Raw genomic sequence first — 24,429 nt, forward strand, 5'->3', positions numbered from 1 at the left:
GCACCCTCAAATGCAACATATAACTTCTGTTTCTGGATTCGTGAGGCTGCTCAACATCTTCTAACAACTGCAGATGTGCACCAGATGTTGCGAAACACTTGTTTTCCATCCATGCTGACTCCGTCATCTCTCTCTCTCTCTGCAGTGATGGTTCTGTTAATTGTGACGATGCGCCGGAGGAGGAAGGAACCTCTGATTCTGGAGGAGGAGAGAGACATCAGAGAAAACATCGTCCGCTATGACGACGAGGGCGGGGGAGAGGAGGACACGGAGGCCTTCGACATGGTTACCCTCCGCAACCTAAATGTCATGAGAGACCCCAACGTCCGGCGGGATGTCACACCGGACACCCCCACCTTCTTTCATTACACGCCAGCTACCCGCCCGTCCTATAAATCCCTCCCGGACAACGTGGTGTTCCGAGAGTTTATTTGGGAGCGACTTAAGGATGCGGATGTGGACCCATCAGCTCCCCCGTATGACTCTCTGCAGACATACGCTTTTGAAGGCAGCGGCTCAGTGGCGGATTCGCTAAGCTCACTGGAGTCGCTAAGTACAGACTCAGACCAGAACTATGACTATCTCAGCAACTGGGGACCACGCTTCAAAAAGCTGGCTGACCTGTACGGCAACAGCGACGGCACCGGTGTCTTCTCATAGCCCCTAAATGTCTCTCTTAAACGTTTCTCAGACTTTGGAAGAAAGAAAAAAAAAGAAGAAAAAAAAAAGAAGAAAAAAAAAAGTAATTTATTGTCAGCAGCATTAAAAAAAAAAAAAGATTTTGTCTGCCTTAGTGCATTGGAGGGAAAGATTCAAAGACAACACAAGAGAGAGAAACACTTCAAAGCTTTTGGGTTTGTTTACCTCCTTGTATGGATTTTCAGAAGCGTGCCATGGTGAGTTTTGACACAGACTTCAAAAGTGTCTTGACTGAGGAGGAAACCTTGTGCGCAAAAAGACATTAAAGGTTTCAGATTTGGGCTCCGGTTCAACCATTGACTGACGAATGCATACATGTCGGAGGAGCATTTTTACGGGGAGGCACGTGTCCTTTCATTCCAGCGACGGGCCTGGACCCAGCACTCTTGCTTTGATGCGTTCCTTTGCTATCTTTGTGCTAGAAAAAAAAAAAGAAAAAAAGATAGAACAACATGAAATGCTGTGTCCCTGGTGGCTAATCAGTAGTCAATTGACTGTTCATATGAAATTATTTCTATGTTTTTCTCTTCTTCTTTTTTAAAATTTCATTTTTTTTTTTTTCGAGGTGCGGGGAGTGATGAGGGACTGTTTTCATCTACTAGCAGCGCCACATTACTCAGTCACATGAAGAGTGCACATGAACAAGCAGTTGACGGGACATAAATTGTGCAAATAAGAAGAAAAAAAACACTTTCTTCTGCAAACAGGGAATAATTTCTCTCCTCCTAACAATACATTTTGCAGATGTTGCAATGTAGTGTTTGTCTCTTCGTTTGTTTTGGTTTATTATCCATTCAGCTTTTCTATCGCTGATCCCAATGTATCATTTCTGAGCTATAAATCAGTTGCTCCGCTGTTTCACGCGGTGGGTCGGCCTCGGGACGTCCGCTACCAGGACGCGCTGCGCTTGATTGTGAGATTCGCGCCAGTTAGACTCTAGAAGAGAAAAAAAAAGAAGAAAAAAAAAAGAGGAAAAAAAAAAGTGTTTCTGAAGTGGGTGAAGTTTGAGTTTTCCTTCTGTAGTTTGCAGCGTAATATTGTTAATCAGAAATGAAATCAGTAAAGTCCATGGTTTGTTTATTGATGGTTAAAGGACACACTGTATGATAGTCATTTTGTGCCAGTTTTTCTTTTTCGGTTGAAACAAATTCTGTTGACATACAACTGATGTGTGTGATTATTTATTTTGAAGAGCCAGAATTGTGCGAACAATGTTTTTAAATCCTTTTTTTTTCTTTTTCTTCTTCTTCTTTTTTGGAAATAAAATTGACATTCAGTTCCTTAAAAGACTGGAATTTATTTCAGTCCGTTTCCAGAGGAGAGAAGTGATTTATCAGTCACCTCAAATCAGCAACAATGACGAAAATAATTTCAATTCAAATGTACCGCCTCACCCTCTCTCTCTCTCTCTCTCTCTCTCTATTTGGGAAATGCAAGAACTCACAAAGGAGATTAGAAAGACAGAAGAAGACATTTTATATTACCTTATAATTATAATATTTACATCACAAAATTATTAATGCATTTATGTTCATACGTCAACTATGAGAACCATTCACCGTATGGGACGATGTGGAGGAGACGCGTCTCAGCTGCCGCAAACGCAACTCAAGTTACGCTGTCATCTCGTGGCTACAATTTAATCATGTCGTGGGAACAAGGTCAAGTATTTCTAACAGCCATAAATTATTGGTCTTGAAAAGTTATACTTTGTGGTCACAGTTGAATGGAATATCAGGAACAAGTACCAGCCACAAAATAATGAAACAGCTTCGGGACACCAAACAATTCGAAGTTTTATCTCGTGGCCGCGGAATACGTTCTATCCTCTTCTTTGCCACAAAAGACCTTCTTATTCCTCCTTTGCTGAAATAGAACACTTGATAAACCTGCAGAAGTTAATTATCAGGTGAATTCATCAAATTTCTGCTCCAAAACTGGAATTTCTCTTGACGGAGACACGCGACGGCAGCATAGGGCAGGATTTTTGTTTGCTCCTTCGCTCTGCGCCCCCGTTTTCTACGGATGTTGTGTTTTTAAATTCCCGGAGGAACGCGTCTTCGCGCGATGAGTGAAAGGAAAAACTGGAGAAAGATCTGCTGCCACGACATGGAGACCCATCACGTGAGGCGAGTCGGCGTGCAGCCGCTGCACCAACCGGCTCACGGTACACACCGCAAACGGACCCTCGGCGCTGGAATGTGAAGTTATTTTTGCTTATTGCACTGGCAGGTTGATTTAGTAAAAAATCTGTTTCAAGGGGTTGTATTTTTGCTGTGTGTAATGAGATGCTTTTGACTAGAAATGTGACAAATACACTTGAACTTGTTCTTTTATTTGTTTGTTTTTTTTTAAATTTGTTTTTCGTTTTATTTTTTTCAGTCTGCCTGGGTCATTCTTTTAAAGAGGAAATTATTTATTCGCTGGGAGGCAACACAACGGAGCACCGAGCCACCACCGATGTGATACAACCAGCTGAATAAATAATTATATATATATTTTTAATGTTCTCTGGGGTCAGTCAGAAAGCTTCTTGCTGAAGACACCCGGAGAACGTTAGTTTTTCATTGGAAATCAAGCTGTAACCTGACAAGTTTTCGGACCAGAGTGGGAAGATGGAAACTGTGGCCCTTGACTCTGATTGCTTGAGGACTCCGTTTGGTCAATTCAAGATGAAGATAAAAACACTCTGAGCACCCACAGCAGCTGCAAGAGTCAACTGAGGCCATCACTAGAACCTCAGAAATACTGAACTCCTGGGTCCCATCACCGAGCCTGTGAAAAGTCTTGAAAAGTAGATCATATTTGGATGAAAATAACTGTGTTTTGTATGTTGAATTGACAGTGAAATTACACAAAAATGCCCAGCTGTGGAGTGGTGGAGCATCAACCAGAGCATTTGACAGCTGATGTTGGGTGGAAATAAGGTGCAGACAAAAATTAATTCCGTACATCGCTCAGCATGGATTTGTTTTCCTGTTGGTTTGGACCTGGAAGGAGTTAAACAACTGAATTGAGATTTTTTTTGTTTTTTTTTACCCTTTTGTCAATCCCAGGTGCTGTTGGGGATAAACGGGTCGGTGTATAGGTGTGTAGCTGCTCTGCCAATGTCACGTAGCAACTCTATATACGCTAATGCACTTTGCTAGCTAGCAAAGGCATTGACACACCGTTGTTTTCGAACAACTGGGAGGAAGTGATGCGACATTTATTGCCTTTTCTATTTCCTCTCTCAACTCAACGACGTCACCTTCAAATAATCGACGAACGAACGATGAGGCGTTCGCGCTTGCAAACGGGGGACGCCGGTGCAGCAGGTGGGCCGTCAGCGAGGCTCAACGAGAATGTGGCCACACGTGTCCCAAACTGCGTTGTGCGTTCATGCCTGTGATCAAGTCACTCAGGAGACGTGTCAACTCCTGACCTGGAATGCTGGGCGAACTTGAACGGATGTATCCTTCTGAACGAATCTTTTGAGTGTCCGACGTGTCGCGGCAAACTTTCTCTGTTTTACAAAAAACTGGAGCTCGCCAAAAACTGCAGCGTCCTTTGCTGCACGCCTCCAGACTTTGAACCAAACGGAAGCATTGTTAGAGAAACTGTTGCCAAACTTTAGATAACAAAAGTCTGATCGGAAAAGTTTGTTCTAACCACATTTGTCAACTCAAAGGAATTGATGCTGTTTGACGAGTCGGAGTGTTCACCACCACAAATCAAGGCAAGTTAGTAACTTGTTGGTAACCGAGAATGTTATCCTAGTGTTAGAAGATTAGCAGACCAGCGCCTCCTGCTGTCACTTCTTCCTGATCACATTCAGAAGTTAATGAACACAACTGACGGTTTAAGTCACCCTGATGCAAGCGGCTGCAATCAACTTGTTATGCATCTTTGCTGGGTAAACACGCCGTCTCCTTACAGGTATTGACATAGTTCCCAAAGCTTTGAACCCGACAAAAACAAAACATCTGAGATTTTAGTCAGGACTAACTTACGTCACCGTGTGTGTGTGTGTGTGTGTGTGTGTGTCTCATTACAATACCGTACACGTTGACAGGAGTGTTATATATTCAAGAGTTGCCGTACATGATAGCCTCTTACAAAACCACAGAAACACTCATGAAAGGCTTCCCGTTGAAATGAGATGGGAAAGTCTGGCAGCAGAATTAGAGGACAACACTGAGTTAAATGAACAAAGCTGCACGGCCCCGGAGTGGCAGTGATGAAATCTAGTGTGTGAGTATCAGATAGAACTTCTCCCCTCAACTGAATTAACTTGTGACCACAAGACAGAACCTCTCCCCACGCTTAAATTATTCTGAGGCTGCAAGGTGTATGTTCCCGAAAATGAATGACAGAGCAGGAATGGAACTTTTTTTTTTTTAATTTTATAACCCAAAATTAATACAATCCTTAAGATTAAAAAAAAAAAAAAAAGAAATTGGTGCCTGAAAACAGTATTAATATCTTTTGGCTTCACTATAACTAAATTCTGGGTTCTGTTTATACACTGTGGTGCTGATTCAATTGATTTTAGGGAGCAAGTCATATCTTGTGGCCTCAAAATAACTAAATTGAGGGAACAAGTTATAGCTTGAGGCTTCAGGGTAGTTCAGTTGTATGGAAATACTTGTATTGCACATTGCGGCCTTGAAATATTTAAATCGCGGGAACCCATTATGTCTTGTGGCCTTGAAATAACCACATTTAGAAGGCAAAGCTGTATATTTGACCACAAGTTGATGAGACGGAGGGAACAAGCTTTATTTTGTGGCTACAAATGATATTTCTCTCTTTCCACGACCACCCCTGGGCTCCAAACGTCCTGGAAATATATTTCTTGTGTACCTTTACATTTTCAGAATCCGGTGTCGTGAGAACGATGTTCTCCGCTCTGTCTTCCCAAGCACCTGTGGGTGCTAATGTTGGATTTGGTGACATCCTGTCTAGATTGTGCTTGTAGATTATATCTATAGAGTACATGAGATTATCAAAGGAGACAGGCACTTCTTCCAACGCAGACATCTGATGTTAACGCCGGCGCTGATGGCGGCGCTTGATTTTGATTGACCAGCTGTCAGTCAAAATCAGTAGATTGTGTCTTAAACGCCTGTTACCTTGAGGGGGGGTTCTCATGAGCAATCAAGAACCCTCCGTTATCAGGGGCTCAATCGGAGCCTCGGCTGATTACCCGTGTTGGTCCAGACACCTTGGACGGGGAGGCCCGGTCCGCCGCAGACACTTCACTCAATTCTTATCATAACCATGCATCATCAACAAATTGCCCTGACAAAGAGGTGGCCATTTTCAGACTCTCAGCAAGATGAGGGACATGCTTTGCCACAGATTGTCTGCTGGAACATCGCTAATAGAGTTTGACCTCTTCGCCTCCTGTTAAAGAAATCATTCTCTGCCGTAGCCTTTTGGCTCAACATGCATCGCAGGTGTCTGGGACCATTTATCACCTAATTACTCCCCTCTGTTTATAATCTGCTGAGAATAACAGCAGTATTGCTACTTTCACATGATTAACTGCTCAATTTTCATCATTATTAATTGGTTTAAGATTTTGATTAACAGTGTGTGCGGTGTTGGCGTTTGTTCAAACCCACGTATGTAAGTGGTTAATTGTGGGGCGATTCATTAGACGTACTCCGATAAAAATAAGCTTTCTTTGTTTCGGGGTTCGAGACATTTACCTCCGGTGTGAGACGCTTTCTTCTCTCACGCAGAGGATGATAAAATGAGATGAAACATAACCTCAGCCAAATGGGGTCTTTGCATACTTATGCATGCGGGTGAATATTTATTAGCGCGATTAAACAGCAGGAAACAAAACTCCAAAGATACTCTGTTTTCTTCCTTCTCGCACATAAAAAATAAAAATAATCAGCTGCTGGTTGATCCCAGGGAGCCTGATGGTGGTAGAGAAATGGGGCCCCTGCTCCGGTGTCAGCTGGACGGCTCCTCACTGGTGCTTTGAACAAGAGGAAAGGAAGGGAAGGGGAGATCAAAGGGCGCCGCGGCAGTGAGGTTTATTCTCCATCTCTCAGCGGTGCTCACAGTCGGCCTGTCTTCAGCTAGAGACACATCAGGCCTGAGGTTTATGTACTCTATAGCTCCACCACTCTCATTATACTGGTCCCAGACCTGCATGGGCAGTATAAATAATTCTCTTGGGATGTAGGTGTGTGTGTGTGTGTGTGTGTGTGTGTGTGGGCGAGCGAGCGCGCATGCAGACACAAAAAAGGGTCAAAAAGGGGGAGGACAAAGAGAAGAGATTAGAGGGACTGGGTGTCAAAGAAGAGAAATTCACGATTTTTGAATTTGAAAGGGAAAAACTCTGAAACTGACTCATCGTCGTTGCATCAAATTTCTCTCAAAGTTTGGGCCAAAGTTTTGAAGTAAAATGTGAACTACGCTCACCAAGACCAGGTAGCTGCTCAGCTTTCAGCGACGGCTCCTTTAAAAGGTCAGGAACGACGACCCAACAGTGGGAAATATGGGGTTTTCGCTCCGTAATGTTTCAAAACGCTTCAGTTGTTTATGTATTGTCGCCTTCTTAAAATAATTGCCTGTCATTTTTTTTCAAGTTTTTCAGAAAAAGAAACAAAAACCTGGAGACAAAACATCATGAGGAGTTGATTCAAGCAAAAAAAAAAGAAGAAAAAAAAAAGCAGCAATTATTTTAAGTTTTAAGAAGGTGACGCTATGTGGCTTGGAATACTTATCTTGTGTTTTAAAAGGTTTTATTTCTGTGCTATGTTTTTCTTGTTACACATCAAAAAGCCTGTTCATCACAATCTGTCCAGCCTTGTTAAGACACTACAATGAAATGGTGGTAAAAATGCCCGTGTTGCTAAACTATGTCAAATGAACGTTTAGCTTCAGTTTGACAGGGAGGACGGAAAAAAAAAAAAAAAAAAAACAGTTTCAGCTGAATCATGTTTTCTCACATTGCCCCACTTTTCATGAATCCTGACTTTTTTATGTTTCTAATTCACTCGAAGAAGACACAATCTCTGAATTGTGCCTTTTGACAGAAAAACCAAAAAAGAAAAGCGATGTCTTACGCAGAACGCAATCCTCTTACTGGCTGTGACGTCAAATGGAGTTGTGCCTTCCAGCTGTAGCTCTTTTGTATGTGACAGTTACTCCTGTATTGTAGGTTAGCATGTAGCGTGTACATTGTGACCTGTGCAGGGATGTGGGAATGAGTCCTAAAGTTAGCAATGTTGCTAATTAATCCCCCTGTTGCAAAGCTAATCGTGTTGTTTTTTTTTTGTTTCTTTATTGGTTTGCGGCTAAATGCATGAAACAAAAGCTGTTGGTCACAAATATCGGATATTTTACCTCTCTCCTACAAACAACAACACACGAATAAGAACTGTACCCATGTCATCACGCCCAAAAAAACGGAGGAAGCGTAAAGATCGCCGCACTAACTGCCACTCAGTGTGGTTCGTTCTTAGCATAACGTTAGCTTTGCGCTTCTGATAAAAAGTACCTCGTTTTTTTCGGCAAAGATAAAGCTGAAAGTTACGGTTGACTTCACATTTGAGCTTAAGTGTTTGATTTAGTCATTTCAAACCAGAACCAAAGATTCTTCAGTCCACCGTCCACACATCAAACACAATTTTCACTGACGCATCTATTTCCCTCAGATATGGCCACGTTTTTAAAAGCGACCAGTGGAAGAAGATATGACTTCAGTAGATGTTCATTTTTTTCAGGGACGGCTCATCAGAAATAAAATGTAATACAATTCCATAGGCTCCTGTTGAGATGTTATACATTCATTTTTGATATAGATTGTTGATTTTATGTGCTAAACTAGGTCAAAAGGCCGTTTAGATTTGAGCAAAATTAATTCAGTCTTCTTTCCTCACATTTCCTCTTGCCTCTAACTCACCCTGACTTTTTTTTTTTTTTAAATTTATATCTTTAAATTCTGATTTTCTAAAAGAAAACACGTCTGAATTTAATTGCCTTTGGTGGTTGAATGAAATTAAAAAACTTGAGGAGCAACGTCTCACACAACGTACAATAAGAGTGGGTGGACAATCCGCTCGCTTCGCACCAACCCCAGTTTTCACTCATTTTGAAGATTTTTTTTTTTGTCCATAAATTTGCATTTTAAACACATGACCAGAGTGTCAATAGTAAAGGAACGTCAATACAAAGATGAATTCAAGTGATTATGAAATGATGCACCGAAGCACGCTCTAGTGATGATTGGCAAAAAAAAACATGTCAGGGCAACATCAGCATTAATGAGCCATAATCGACAATGGCCTAATTAGCAGCACTTTGTACTTTTACGTGGTTTCATCATCATTAGCCAAGCCTGGCTTGATATAGCGCTGAACATGTGGGTGGCATAAGTGTTTGTTTATCATGTAGACACGGAAAATAGTTACATGCTACAACAGCCTCGGTGGAAGGAAGTGTTTCTGTAGGCCTGTACGTCTGCCATCAGGAGGAGCTTCGGGGCTAATTAGATCTCAAAAGACTCCTGAAACTGTGGAGGAAAATGTGCATATTTTAATAAACAGTGAGATTTACTGTTAGGTGTTGGGTGGTGGTGGTGGTGGTGGTGGTGGGGGGGGTGGAGGGGGTTCAAAGGAATTCCAGCTGCATTATACATTCAAATCAGGATGACTAATAAATCATCTATCAATGGGACTATTAAATCCATCAACAAAGATTTAACACCACTTCTGTGCATTTTATATAAATCACCATGACTTGATGCAAATCCATCCGGCTGAAAGTTGTCGAAAAAGTTCACAAGTTTGAATCCGTTGTGGATGGTATTCATTGATCATGTCTCCCGCTGATTTACATATTTTTACATGAGTCGACTCGCTTAATAATTCACCGGCTGGTTTTTTTTTTTTTTCTTTCTTTTTCTTTTCCCCCTTCTGTTGTCGTTTCAAGGTGTGAGCACGCCGGGTTATTTTCCTAATAAAACTCAATAGTACAATGAGAAGATGGAATTATCCTGGTTGTATTTAATTGAGTTTGACCAGGTCTCTGCTCAGTGTCGGTCTAATCTCCCCGCAGCACTGTAGTCTCTCTCCCTGGGAGACAGGGGAGGCCGATAAACTTTGAAGCTTGCGCTGAGAACCTGCTCGCTGCACCCTCTGCATTATTCATGATGCAGGGACTAGAGCATCTTCAAATGGCCTGTCATTTCCTTTTACCTTCCATCACAATAGCCATATGCTGCACACACTGGAGACGGGATGGAGAAAAGCAATCTGCGGCTAAGCTTAGCCAAACAGGAACACATACATACTAACAGAAACATTCACCGGTAAACCCACACACGGGTGGTGCTGGGTGGGATTGGGGGTGGGTGGGGGGGGGGGGGTATACGTGGGGAGGCTTGGGAATTCGAAATCCGCCGTGGCATATTTCAGGCGTGTGCCATTCAAAACTAACCTCCTCCTACTTGCTTCCACCCCACGCAGGCGCTAAAGTAAACAGATAAAATCGCGTCGGTGAAAGGACAAACAAAAGGAACAAGCTTAACTTTTCAACAATTTTTTTTTGGTTTTTTTTGTCAAAGATCCATCTGAAATTTTGTGACATTTTTGGAAAGGTAAGAACGACGCCGGTATAATTGTTCTCATAGGAGATGGATGCCAGCGAGGTATATTTTTTTTGTTTTTTCTTTATTTTTGTTTTTTTTTTCACTGGGAAAAAAAAAGTGCGTAGGTGTAATCCTTCTTCTCATATAAGTTGCATGCTCTTCAGTTCCTTCGTTCTCCTCTCAGATCCGTGACGTTTTGTCATCCACCCCTGAGTCCTCTCAGACAATGTTCTGCAGCGTTATTTGTATTTATTGAGTTTGTTTGCGTGACAGAACCACACAACACACGTCCCTCAGAGGTAATTGGGATTGCCGTCATTTGTCCTCCCTAATGTCTGCCATTCAGCGTTAACATATCATTAACTCTTACTGGGACCGTTCACTCAGAAAATTAGAGGTCTCCATAGACCCCCGGCTCCATCAGCATGGCAAAACCGGTTGACACCTTTCCTTTGTAGTTCTCAGGAGAGAGAAGGAGTGGGAGTAACGTTTGAATTTTAGGTGGTTCTTGATTGTATTCATTTGCTTGTCTTCGTGGTTTCAGCCGATGGTATATGATATTTTTTTTGTTCCCCTCGCTTTCACCTTGAAGGAAAAAAAAAAAATGGCGCTGACAGATTGCGGAGTGTGATCAAATTGCAGAGCTCCGAAAGGTTTGACTCATATCCTCCTCAAATAACCTGAAAGTGATTCATTAAATGGTATTGTGAAAACCATGTCCTTGCTGAATGGTTGAGATGAACCCAGCCGCTTTGATACCTAATGACAAAACATCTGGTCGATTGTTCCCATGCTGGGATGGAATTGCTGTAGCTCTTGGTAAATACCTTGTTTTGACACATATAATGGCATGAAGTGTAACTTGTTTTTGTTGTCTCACACATTTAATAGGTAGGCGCTGTAAAGTGGCGCCGTTTGTCTTCTGTGTAATTAAAGGGTAAAATTAAAGAAAAATAACTGTTGTTGGGGCTTTTTTTTTTTTTTTAATGTTCTATTTCAATCCAAGGTCAAATTTCTCACTTTTCTGAAAACTAAAATATGTTGGATAAGCAGTGGGGAACAAGACGTGCAGTGACAGGATATTAGCCATGTTTCTGGAGTGAGTGTCTCAATAAAAATGTTCGGATGAAGGCTTAAAGTCAAAAGAAGGAAGCCACCAATGGCCAGGACAAACAATTGCTGTAACCTTTCCTCTTTGGTGGCTTGTATTTGTAAAATATTTGGGGACAGCCTTTCCAGCTTTTCATTTGTTCAGTCTAAAATGTCCCTGAATCTTTTGAAATCTGGGAATGTGAGTGTGTAACAACAGGAAGCCAGTTAGCAAGCTAGTAAACAAGTTAGTTAGCAAGCAAGTTAACAAGCTATTTAAGAAGCTAGTAAGAAAGCCAGTTTTCGAGCTAGACTCCAAGCTAGTTAACAAGCTAGTAAGCGAGCTAGGAAGTTAGCTAGTTTGTAATCTAGACTCCAAGCTAGTTAACGAGCTAGGTAAGAAGCTAGTAAGTGAGCTAGTTTGCAAGCTAGACACCAAGGTAGTTAGCAAGCCAGTTAATTAGCTATTTGAGAGGGTAGTAAGTGAGCTAGTTTGCAAGCTAAAGACCATGTTAGTTAGCAAGGTAGTTAAGCTATTTAAGAAACTTGTAAACAAGGTCATTTGTGAGCTAGACACCAAGCTGACACCACATGAAAAAGAATCCTAAATGGTGATTCAGGAGGGTACCCCCCCCCCCCCCCCACGCAACATATATTTGTACCCTCAGAAACAGTACCTCTCGCTTACGTTGCTTGACCTGACATACACCGTACCAGGTCTCTCACCAGTGGATACCTAATTACAACTTCTCTCCATGCTGTTGTGATTACTGTCAACCCCAAAAGGGGGAAATAAATGTTGTTTATTACAGCTTTAAAAGGAAATTGGGCCAAAGGGCGCATCGTCCCAACTTCTTAACGCCGTCTTATCAGCGTCCTTGCTCAGACACACTCCTGTAAAGTTTCATGGCTGCATCCAACACGGTTGTGATGCTAGTTAGGTGACAAAATCTGTCTACACACAGACCTGCCAAACTGCCAAAACTGCCTCAGGACAACATTCTGCAATGATGACACACACTCACAGACTCACAAGGTGGCAACACCACCAGCCAAACGCTGGAGCAGCTGGGAATGATGTTCATAAGCTGTTCCTGACAATGTGGGAAAGTTATGACAAAAATAAAACATCGGGGTGCCAAGGCTTCCAAACAGAAGGACTCAGAGCACATGGACAATCCTTTAATTCTTTTTTCATGTATTTGTCATTTAATGGGGGCGTATTTATTTTTTTGTATTGTTATATAATCAAGCAAAACCTAACACCTCCCATTACTTTATTTAAAGAAAATTTGTATTGATTTCTCTAATTGATGAAGAAATTAACGTAATAAAATACTTATATATTAAGCTATATTACAGGCTTAAATACTTTTATGGAAAACTCTGTCAATTGAAGAATATATATATATATATGTGTGTGTGTATATATATATATATATAGAGAGAGAGAGAAAGAGATATGGATATATAGATATAGATACATATCTACAGTTATGTAATGATATCCCCCCCAGGCCTAGTAAACAAATAAATGTATAACTTATTATTGCTGTTATATGAATGTTAACTACCATTATCCGAATGAAAAGTTACAGCCAAGTGAGACCGCTTGAAGCAGTCAAATTAGAAACATATCCCCGAGGTTTTCTGGCATTTGAATAATAATCTCTGTGGCTGCGGGACAAGTCGGCTCTCTTATGGGGGCGAACACCACATACAAGACAATGGATGGTGGCAATATTTTCTATGGATGGCCATTAGGAAGTCACCGTACAGAGGTAAAGGCTGTCTAATCCCCGCTGCTATGTGTTTTAAATTCAGCAGACAGAAGGAAGCTGATCCAATTCCCTGCATCCTGCAGGACATAGTTCTGCATTTCCTCTGCACTTTGATGAAACAGCAGCCAAGCTGTCCGCCTCCATTAACAGCCCCTCTGATTTTACACTGTGCTCTGACAACTCTCTGTGTGTCTGCTGGCGTGTGTATCTGTGGGTGCATATAATAAATATGGTGTGTGCATATGCCTGTGATATATGTCTCGGGATGTGTATGTTTATGCTTCAGCTAGGAGCTTGAGGTGAAACTTCCTGACTGGGATGGAAAAACACAAAACATATGGCGTATATTTAACATTTTTAACAATGTATAAAACCACATTCAGAAACGTAGCAAGCCAAACAACTACATTTATTACAGAGACCCATTGCCCGTCATTTCTTTTTTCCGTATTAGCTTGTCACACCATATATCCTTGTGTTTCTGTTTGTTAACAAAATGTCACATTTGTCTGTGTCCTACACGTTATCAGAAAAATGGTGTTTTGATGCAATTTCCTTTCTGAGAGCTCTGGAGGTTCGAGGCCCAGTGGGTATGTTGTTTTGGCCAAACAGCAAACAGAGTTATCTCCCTTTACTAATGGAGCAGGTCAAGAACTCTGCACTCTTTATACTCTCTTCAGGCTAATTTAGATCCTACGACTCCCCATAAGAAAAACTGGGGATTAAAACCTGTTGGACTTGTTGGTGGCTATCTGCCTCGACCAGCAGGGGGCGCAGGAGAGTCTTTGACGTGGTTCAATTGAGATTCTTTCCATTAAACAAAAGTTTAATGTTGATTATGTTGTTGATGATGTTGTTGATTATTGCTAATGTTTCCCTTCATTTACAGTGCAAACGTGTCAGAGGGTACAGAGGACAGTGCACCAAAGTCTTTTTATCAATCAGAACCGTGCGGTAAAAGTTCCAAATAATCACAGTTTTGATTTGAAACCATATCGCCCAGTGCCAACATATGACAATAACACGTCCTCTTTCCAATTGTTTTCAGGTTCAGTCGGTTAATTTTGGAGAAAACCTTTCATTAAACAGCGACAAAGTCACAGTGCGATATCAGCCTCTCAACCTCGGATGCCTGCTGCAGCTACAGATTGAAGCTTAACTACCTGCAGCATTGTGACAGCAGGAAGCCGGCCGTATTAAAACAACATGCGGGGTATTTTTATTGTCAGATGTCATCTCTTTAGAAATGTGTTGTGAGACTGAGGCAAGGTCACTCTATTGTGTACCAGACTTGCTGCTTTTGTGCCCCCCCCCCTCCACCATTGTATTTTCTACATCACACAGGATCGTATCAGTGAGAACATGGCTGGTGGCTTAAGGGTCTTGTCAGTTATGTAGAACCACAGGGTAAAAAAAAACCCCAAAACAACAACAACACATGTTTGTGTTCCGTGATGACGTCTACAGTTAACTGCAATAAACCGGTTAGAGTTTGGCCCGTGAGCTGCGGCGAGCTCGTAATGTGCCTTAAACTGCACGCGTGCCCTTTCAGGCAGGAGAACAAGCCTCCTCAATGTCAGCTTTCTCTCCCACATGTTGAGCGCTTAGTTTGCCATGCAATACAAGATCTCCAGGCCTGTTTAGTATTCACCCACTTGAGTTTCCTAAAGGTTACCAAACCTAATTAGACATTTATGCAGGATCTTCAAAGGTCCCTTCGTTATTAATGATGTGCTACTTCTGAGGACTGCATCGATGGCTTTTTTTCTGACTCGGAGAGCACACTCCTCACAATATGTGCATACACAATGGAGGCGAGAAGACATTGGAAATGCAAGGGGAGGCTGCTGACTGGCTGGTGCTGATTACTAAAATACTACCAGACTAACACTCACACACACATACATGTGGGAACATGTTATTTCGCGATAGTCTGGTACAGTGTCACATACTCAGCTGTCAGTGCGCGAAAAAGGAAAACATGTCCTTGGAATTGTGTCGGAGGAGCAGAGGTGGAGGGAAAACTTTCCAGGGTAACCCGTCAGCGAGGGGAGATTGATTGGTTAATTGAGTGGATTATGGAAAATTACACTCAGCGAGCCCTGCCCCCTTCATTGCTGTTGCTACGGCTTTGAGCGCTCAGTCCTCCCGTGGTACGTAATGAGTTTGATAAGGCAGCGGAGTCGGCGCTCTAACTTGAGGAAGAGCAGACCGGGGAGGGGCCGGACCACAGGTGCCGTCGTCGGCCCATAACAAGGCAAGAAGAAGGCAAACGTAGCCTCTTCACGTGAGTACGGGACATCATTTTAAAACAGACTGTGAAAAATGCTCAAAGTGGATTTGATTGATTTGGACTTGAAAAATCGGAATGATGCTGAGAAGCTCGACAACAGTTCACCGGATGAGCCAATCAGCTTGCGGGAGAGGAAGTGGGCGGGTCCCAGCACGAAACCAAATGAAGGAGCAGTTCCCAAGACCATTTTGTGTTTTTTTTTTTCTTGCTTTTTCATGATCAGATGAGAAAAAAAACATTTTATCAACATATTTGGAGATCAACATATTTATGTGAAGACTGATTCTGAGGAGACAGGAATATCTGGAGTATAAATATTTGCATCTCAATTGTACACTGAAGTGAGTCAAAGCAGGTTCTTCGGCTGTAGATTGGTTCGGATAAAACAACTTTTTTCAAGGAGTATTACACACGTTAGCAATTTCTCAATAAAGACTAAACCAAACAACCAAGTAGTCCTAGTAGTAACAGTACTAGTAGTAGCAGTAGTAGAAGAGGAAGTTTATACTCTTCAAAAAGATCCCATTTAATACAAGTATATTAAATATTTATTCTTTTTCAAAAAAAGCCAAACACCTCAAGCAGGAGAAAAACTTTTTTTGCTCAATCTGAATTTCGACGTTGTCGTCTACCTTTTCTAAAGCAATACTTCAAAATACATTAATAGAAACCCGATTTGCATTGGTGCCTTAAGAGCAGGACCAGCAACCGCTCAATCATTTCCTCGTGCTTCGAATTTTCAAGTACTTCAGGAAAAAAAGAAAAAAAAAAAAGAAACACAGTTGTAAAGAATAAACTGCTGCGACACCTCCGGCCTCTCCCTGCCCTTTCACACCACAAACCAAATCTGATTAGCAAATTATCATGCAATTATGCAGCCGTGCTTACATCCAGCCTCAGCAGCTCCCAAAGGTAAATGTAGTTGACAAGACACCCCAAATAAAACGCAAAGGTCATGTATTATTTACATTCAGAATTGAATCAATAATGAATGACAGCTAATTAGGGGGGGGGGGGTGGCGTCGCTCTCTGCGGTGTCAAAGTCGACTAAATCTACTGTACGTCGCTGTGGAGTTGAACAGAAAAAAAAAACTTCTCGCTACTTTAAAGATTTTGGGTGTCTTTCAGCTGAGGAGGCTTCACTAATCATCTGTGAAAGTGTATTGTGTGTGTGTGTGTGTGTGTGTGTGTGTGTGCGCGCGTGTGCGCGCAAGCTGGCACAAGTGTGTGTCATCATGGGCGCGTGTGTGTTTGATAATAATAAGGCGAGTGAAAATGAAGAGGAGCTAAACTGTGTAAGTCATTTCTCATTTCCTTGCTTCAGTGCCTGTCAGAAGAAGTTGTCTGGGGCTGCATTTTGAATGATGGCTCCGACAACAAAGAGTGAACAACAAACCCCGTGGCTCCGAGGAGGAGGAGGACGACCGACTGATGAAGGGAGGAAGAACACAGGAGTGCAAACACGCTCATATTAACTGTGTTTCTTTAAAAGAAAAAAGAAAAAAAAAAAAAAAGACCATGCAAACATGCAGTAAAACACTAATAACATGGCCTGGAAAATACTCTGCAGTTGAAACAGAATAGCGGGAGAAAAAAATGACCGGTACATTTGGCGCTGGTACACTTTTGGAAGGACCTTTCAAAGGGCTGATTTAATGTGAGAGCATCAATCCTTCAGCAGCACGGGGCCTTGACAGCAAGTGAAAGTAATCTCTTCTTTATTAATGGGACTTTTCACTTTGGACCTGAGGCCTTTTGGTATTCTGTAATAATAGATTCATACAACAGACTTAAGGAAAGAACAATATGAAATCAGATATGTTATGAAAGATAAGTGGAAAGTATTTCTCTCTAAATTCAGCCGTGTCCTTCGAGAAGAGGAAGAAGAAAATGAGATCGAAGTCTGTAGTCGGAAAATAGCTTCCTCGCTGTGAGTTCTGATGCAGTGCCTCATGGTTTGTTCAGGAGACAAAAATCCTCGGAAATAAACCACCATTAAGGAAAATGTGTTATTTAGGTACTTTAATGTGTTTCGTGCCCAACATTTAACCTCACTCATGAAATCCTCTCACGCGCAAACACATTCGGACTTTTTAACCCTCTGTTCAGTCATACAGGCAGGAAACAAAGATGTGGAGCGGCTGATTATGCTCATGGAGGAAACTGATGACATAAACAGCAGGAGAACATTAATAACCAGTAGCTTGGTCACACACAGACTGGTGTAGGAGGTTTAACATACCAAGCTACATCCAGCTGAGATCATGCAGCGCCCACGTGTGTCTCAGTTGAATTTAAATGCTCATAAAGCTGAAATCAAGAAATGGAAGTGTTGAGAAATCAGTTGAGGCTAGAGGCATCAGGGAGGTTTGGAACATCGAAATGCTCGTGCCGCATGCTTGGCTTCTGAAAACGATGGTCCTACTTCACAATATGTGACCCTTCCAGAAGGTGTGGACCTTTATTGTGCATTTGTGTATGTGTGCATGAACAAATCTGTTCTCAGAGGCTCTCGTTCTTTACCTGATACCTGTTGTAGTGTCAGCCTCATGAAAGACTAAACTAAGGAAGGAATCTAAAGTTTGTACGCTTAAACTGTTTTTTTTCTTCTTCAAACTGATATAAGAAATACTGTATCAAAAATTATGAACTGAGATAAACCTGTGAAGAGTTCCTCCTGCCCGTTTGAAACCCAGTAGGAAACTTAGTTTGACCCATGTCTTGCTTTTTCCTTTTCATGTGGGTTTTCCAGAGTCCCCTCCCTGCTGCTTAAGTCCATTAGATGGAGGCTAACATTTCCAGGGTAATGGCCAAAGTCTTCTTCCTTACACAAAGGTGCTCGAAATATGGATTGACCTCCTTCAGCTATAAACCCCCCCCAAAACTCCACAAAATTAAGAATTTATGACGGAATGAGAAACATGACGGAAGAAAAAAAAAATCTGTTATAACTGATAAGCTCCTCATGGGTTCCCTGGCCAGGTGGAATTTAAATTTTAACACTAATTTTTAAGGCTCATAAGCGGTTAGATCGAGAAAAAAAAAGACAAATGTGTGTGTGTTTGTGTGTGAACAATGGGTGTGAAATGTACACACAATCTACATGCATAAATGTGTAAATATGTTTTTAAATATGTACAAAACATGTATAAAATACACACATACAGAGAGACATATATGAATCTCTGTATTTGTGCATATGTATGAGTGTCTATAGGAGTATACACACAAAAGTGCATGTGTATGAATGTATGTACATATGTATACATGTTTGTGTTTATGTATGTGCAGTCAAAATATGAACATATATATGTGTGTCCTAACACTTTTATGTATGTGTACATTTATACATATTTGTGTGTATGTATATATTTACATACATAAAGATACACAAATACATATGTACGTAAATGTATACATATAGACAGATATATACAAATACATACACATACATGAATACATACACACACCTATAAATGCTACATACATACAAAAATATATACTGTATATATGAATATAATCACATTTATACACTTACAAATAAATACACACATACATACATATATCCATACACATATAGGAATATAAGTATCTGAATGTATGTATGTGTGTATGTACAGTATGTGTGTATGTTTGTGTGTGTGTGTGTACATGTACATAAACATATATAATTCACACATGACTATGTACATCTATATACACAAACATACATACACATATATTCAAACCTACACACATATACATAAAAGAAATACATATACACATAAAACAAATACATATATACACACATAAAAATCTACTTACATACTCAGACAAATGTACAAACATACTTTCACACACATACGTACATAGACGTACGTATTAACAAATAAAAAAACATACATACAGTATAAACACACATACAAATTTATATTTGTACTGAAAAACACATGACCCTGATGTTGTATATATATGTAAGTGTGTAGATTTATGTTAATATGCAAGTGGTAATGAGTGTGCAGATATCTACATATACACAATATACCTGTGCTTATATGTATACACACACACACACACACACGGAAATGCATGATGTATACACATACTCTTATATACATACATATGTGAAAGACTATATGTATGTATACATATGTAAATACATATATACATGTGTGCATATTTAGACAATTATATATACAAGTACACATGCATGCATAAACAAACCTTTATATGCATATATGCATATGTATATACACACTTCCACATATGCATGGATACACACTTCAATATTTACACGTATTTAAATGCACAAATATAAACATATATACATACAAACATAAACACATACATAATATATGAAAAATACACATAACATAAAATTAATAAATCCATAAATATATCAAACACAAACATTAAAACATACACACTGATATATACACAAACATATATACATACATACATACATATATACAAATATATCTACATATATTCATACAAATACATTATGCATTCATATATATACACAAATACATACATACTGTACACACACATACATAGATACATCCATGTGTGTAAGTATCTATTTATATACAAACATACATATACATTTATGTATGTCTATAGGTATTTGTGTTGTATATAACATGTCTCTATGTATATATGTGAATAGACATACACACAAAAATGCATATTTATACCCACATAAAAACATACATATATTCACATACATGTTCACGCATACAAACAGGCATAAATAAGTTCACACATTCATACATACATACATATGCATAAATACACAAAATCACACATACACAATATATACATTTATACACACATACATACATAGCACAAAGAAATATACATACATACACATAGATATTTATGCATAGGTTTATGTACACTTATGCATATATGTGTGTTTATGTAAATATGTATGTATGTATGTATAAATTTATGTATGCAATTGGGAGTGTGTTACTACACATGTATAAGTATGGTTTAAGTATGGTATGTGTATATTTATGTGTATACATGTATATTTCGTGTACATACATACATACATACATACATACATACATACATACATACATACATACAAATACTTATATACACAAAACACACATACACACATATGTATGTATGTGTGTATATTTGTATTAATGTATGTATGTATGTATATTTGTATGTCATTATATGTATTACGTATGTGTAAAAGTATATATGTGTGTATCTACTGTATGTATATATGTTTGTATGTGTTCATATATGTATGTTTATGTATGTATATTTGGACATATGTATGTGTTCTTTTAAGAAAATGTGTTTGTATATATGCATGAGAAAATGTATGTGTATGTAAAATGTATATATCTATGTGTGTGTATAAATGACTTAATGTGCATATGTATGTATGTTTGTAAGTATGTATGTATATTTGTTCGTCTAAATTTCTTTGCGTGTTCATGAATGTATGTTTAAATAACTTATGTATGTATTTGTATATTTGTATGTGTCTATATATTTATGTAAGTATGTGTCTATCTATGAATATTTGTATGTATTTGTGCGTGTACATATTTAATATAATAGACACATGCATGCTTACATATATGTGTCTATTTGTGTATGTATATATATACATGTATGTGTGTATATATTTATGTTTATTCACATATTACATATACACACATACATACACCAAATCATATATATATGTATATATGTATATATATATATAAACACATACATGTATTTTTGTTAATAAATACATACATAGACATTTATATGAAGTGATGTATAAATGTATGTATATATGTGTGTATTTATATATGTATGTACATAAACATAAATGTCTGAGTTCAAGTGTCTATATATATGTATACAAATATATGTATATATATATATGTATATTTATGTATGTATATATATTTTTACAGATGAATATGCATGTGTTTGTATGTATGAATATATATGTGTAAGTATATATTTATGTGCAAATAAATGTGTGTATTTATATGTCTGGGTATAAAGGTTTTTAAGTATTTATCTAGGTGTGTAAGTACAAATGTACATTTATGTGTATTTACGTACATGTGTATGTGTGTATGTATGTATATTTGTATATTAATGTGTTAATAAGTATGTGTATGTACATGTGTGAAAGTATGCTTATACATTTGTCTGTGTATGTAAGTAGATTTTTATGCATGTATATATGTATGTATGTATTTGTGCAAGTATGCGTATGTATGTATTCGTGTATGTATGTGTATGTATGTATGTATGAATATTTGTACGTCTGTATATAGCTGTATGTTTGTATGTGTTTTTTGTGTTTTATGTGCATATTTGTATGTCTACATGTACATATGTGTATACATGTATGTTTTTTATGTACGTATAAATATTTATTTTGTATGTATGTTAATTTACATATATACATATGCGCACATACAAATATGCATGCATACATACATACACAAGTTCATACATACATAAATTCATTCACACATTCATACACATGAATACATATTAAGACGAACAAATACACATACATACACATAAATGGAGAAATTTATTCATGCGCAATATATTTTCACACACAAAAACATAAGCATACACATACATATTTATATTTACATAAATAATAAAACAAATAGATATACATATATAACTACATGCATATACACAAACATACATTCATATACAAATATACAAAGATATCATACAATTATAGACACATACTGTACATACACACAAGTGTAAATACATAAATACACACATTCAACATACCTACATATACATATATACAAACACATCCACATAAACACACATGCAAAAATAAACATTTATACACTAACACATACATTTATCAAACACACATGCATTCATACATACACATTGATTTTAAAATGAACAACGATACATACATATACATATATACAAATACATGTATACATATATGCATACAAATACATAAATACATATATACATACAAACATACATACATTTATCCATTATTTCACACATGTGTGTAAGTATACATTTATATACAAACATACATATACATCTATGCATGTAGAGAGGTAATTTGTTTGGTATATATGTATGTGTTTATATGTATATATGTGAATATACATACACACAAAAACATATTTATACACACATACAAATACATAAATACACACATTCATACCTACATATATAAACACATAAAAATTTACATAAATGCAAACACACATGCATATATGCACATATATACATATTTATACAAAAATACAAACATACATAAATTCATTTAACATAAATTCACACACACATGCATACATGTTGAGACTAAAAAAATACATACATACCCACATACATTAACACATACACATATACTTAATGACATTTATACATACACAAACATATGGAAATACACACATATATACACATACAAACATTCACACATGCATATAAACATGCATATTTGTATATAAACACGTACATATATACAAACATACGTACATAAATAAACATACATTCATAAACATACAAACATACAAATACATACATATTCATGCATAAACATAAATATGTACTACCCTATATATATATATATATATATATATATATATATATATATATATATACATATAATTTATATATATATACACACACACACACATTCATACACACATTCATACACATATACATACATACAAATTATACAGACATACAAATATACATACATATGCATCAATATACAGAATCACAGATACACATACAGTATATACATATTTATACAGACATACATACATTCATTCATATACACATATGTGTATGAACAAATACACACATACACATATATATTTATGCATACATACATCTATATTTATGTATAAAAAGTGTGTGTATACATATATATATATATATATATATATATATATATATAAAATGGGGAGCATGTTAATATAATTTTAAAAGTGTGGTTTAAGTGTCTATATGTACATATTTATGTGTATTTACGTACATTATGTATGTATGCACATTCATGTGTTAATGCATATGTGTATGTATATGTGTGTGATCGTATGTATGTACATTGGTCTGTGTATGTAAGTAGATTTTTATGTATGTTTATATGTATTATGTGTGCAAGTTTGTGTATGTACTGTATTTGTGTATGTACGTGTATGTGTGTTTTATGTGTGTATATGTATTTCTATATGTATATATGTATGAATATTTGTATGTTTGTATATGTCTGTATGAATGCATGTGTGTATCTACTGTATGTATGCATATTTGTATGTGTTCAGATATTTTTATGTATATATGCTTGTATGCTTGTGAATATGTGAATATTTATATATGTATGTATAAATGTCTTTATGTAGATATGTATGTTTATGTGAATATATATATATATATATATGTATATGTTTACGTGTATCCATGTATGTCTGTATATGTGTGTTAATACATGTGTGTATTAATGAATCTATATTTGTATTTATGTATAAATGTGTAAATATGTGTATGTGTCTTTGTATGTATGCATATTTGGATTTGCACACATGTAACTAGATTTGTATGTCTGTATGTGTATGTGTGTATACATGTCTGTATGTGTGTATATATGTGTGTGCATATATGTATATAAATTCAGGTATCTACACACATATATACAAATGTACATATACACAAACACACACATATGTATTTATATTTATTTTATACATAATTTTTTGACAGACAGTTCCAACTCTCCCATCAAAATTAAATTTGTACAGGCACAGCCAGGACAGCTCATTTACCTGCATGTGTGTGTAAAGGTTAGTTACATCCTACAAAAGTGTGTATCCGGCCAAACAAAGGGAAAACAGGATATTACACAAACAACAGCCAGCGCTCCTTGCTAGTATTAATGGCGCTTGTGGTTGCACTCGGAGCTGACAGATGACCCTTTCTACCATTCATAACGACACTCTATAGCCTTTTGTGATGCT

At 37.9% G+C, this 24,429-nt stretch overlaps 1 protein-coding gene and 1 long non-coding RNA gene across 4 annotated transcripts in view; both read left to right on the top strand.

Moving 5' to 3' along the window:
- Positions 1 to 2,123, top strand: part of LOC147241433 (cadherin-7-like) — a 117,647-nt gene extending 115,524 nt beyond the window's left edge. For 2 of the 3 annotated variants that reach the window (XM_086190719.1, XM_086190718.1), the window contains one exon: positions 146 to 2,123. In XM_086190719.1, coding sequence (XP_086046845.1) covers positions 146 to 660 — 515 coding nt within the window. In that variant the 3' untranslated portion in view covers positions 661 to 2,123. The remainder of the gene's footprint in view (positions 1 to 145) is intronic. The other variant, XM_086190720.1, reaches the window with a different exon arrangement.
- A 7,943-nt stretch (positions 2,124 to 10,066) lies between these two features.
- On the top strand, positions 10,067 to 14,293 carry LOC147241435 (uncharacterized). The gene is made up of 3 exons (XR_015110875.1): positions 10,067 to 10,303; positions 14,054 to 14,118; positions 14,213 to 14,293. It is a non-coding gene; the product is annotated as an uncharacterized LOC147241435 (long non-coding RNA).
- Positions 14,294 to 24,429: the final 10,136 nt, after the last annotated feature.

The sequence above is a fragment of the Aulostomus chinensis genome, chromosome 21 (genome assembly GCF_037954235.1).
Source record: "Aulostomus chinensis isolate RoL2024-O1b breed Wild chromosome 21, RoL_Achi_v1.0, whole genome shotgun sequence".
NCBI lineage: Eukaryota > Metazoa > Chordata > Actinopteri > Syngnathiformes > Aulostomidae > Aulostomus > Aulostomus chinensis.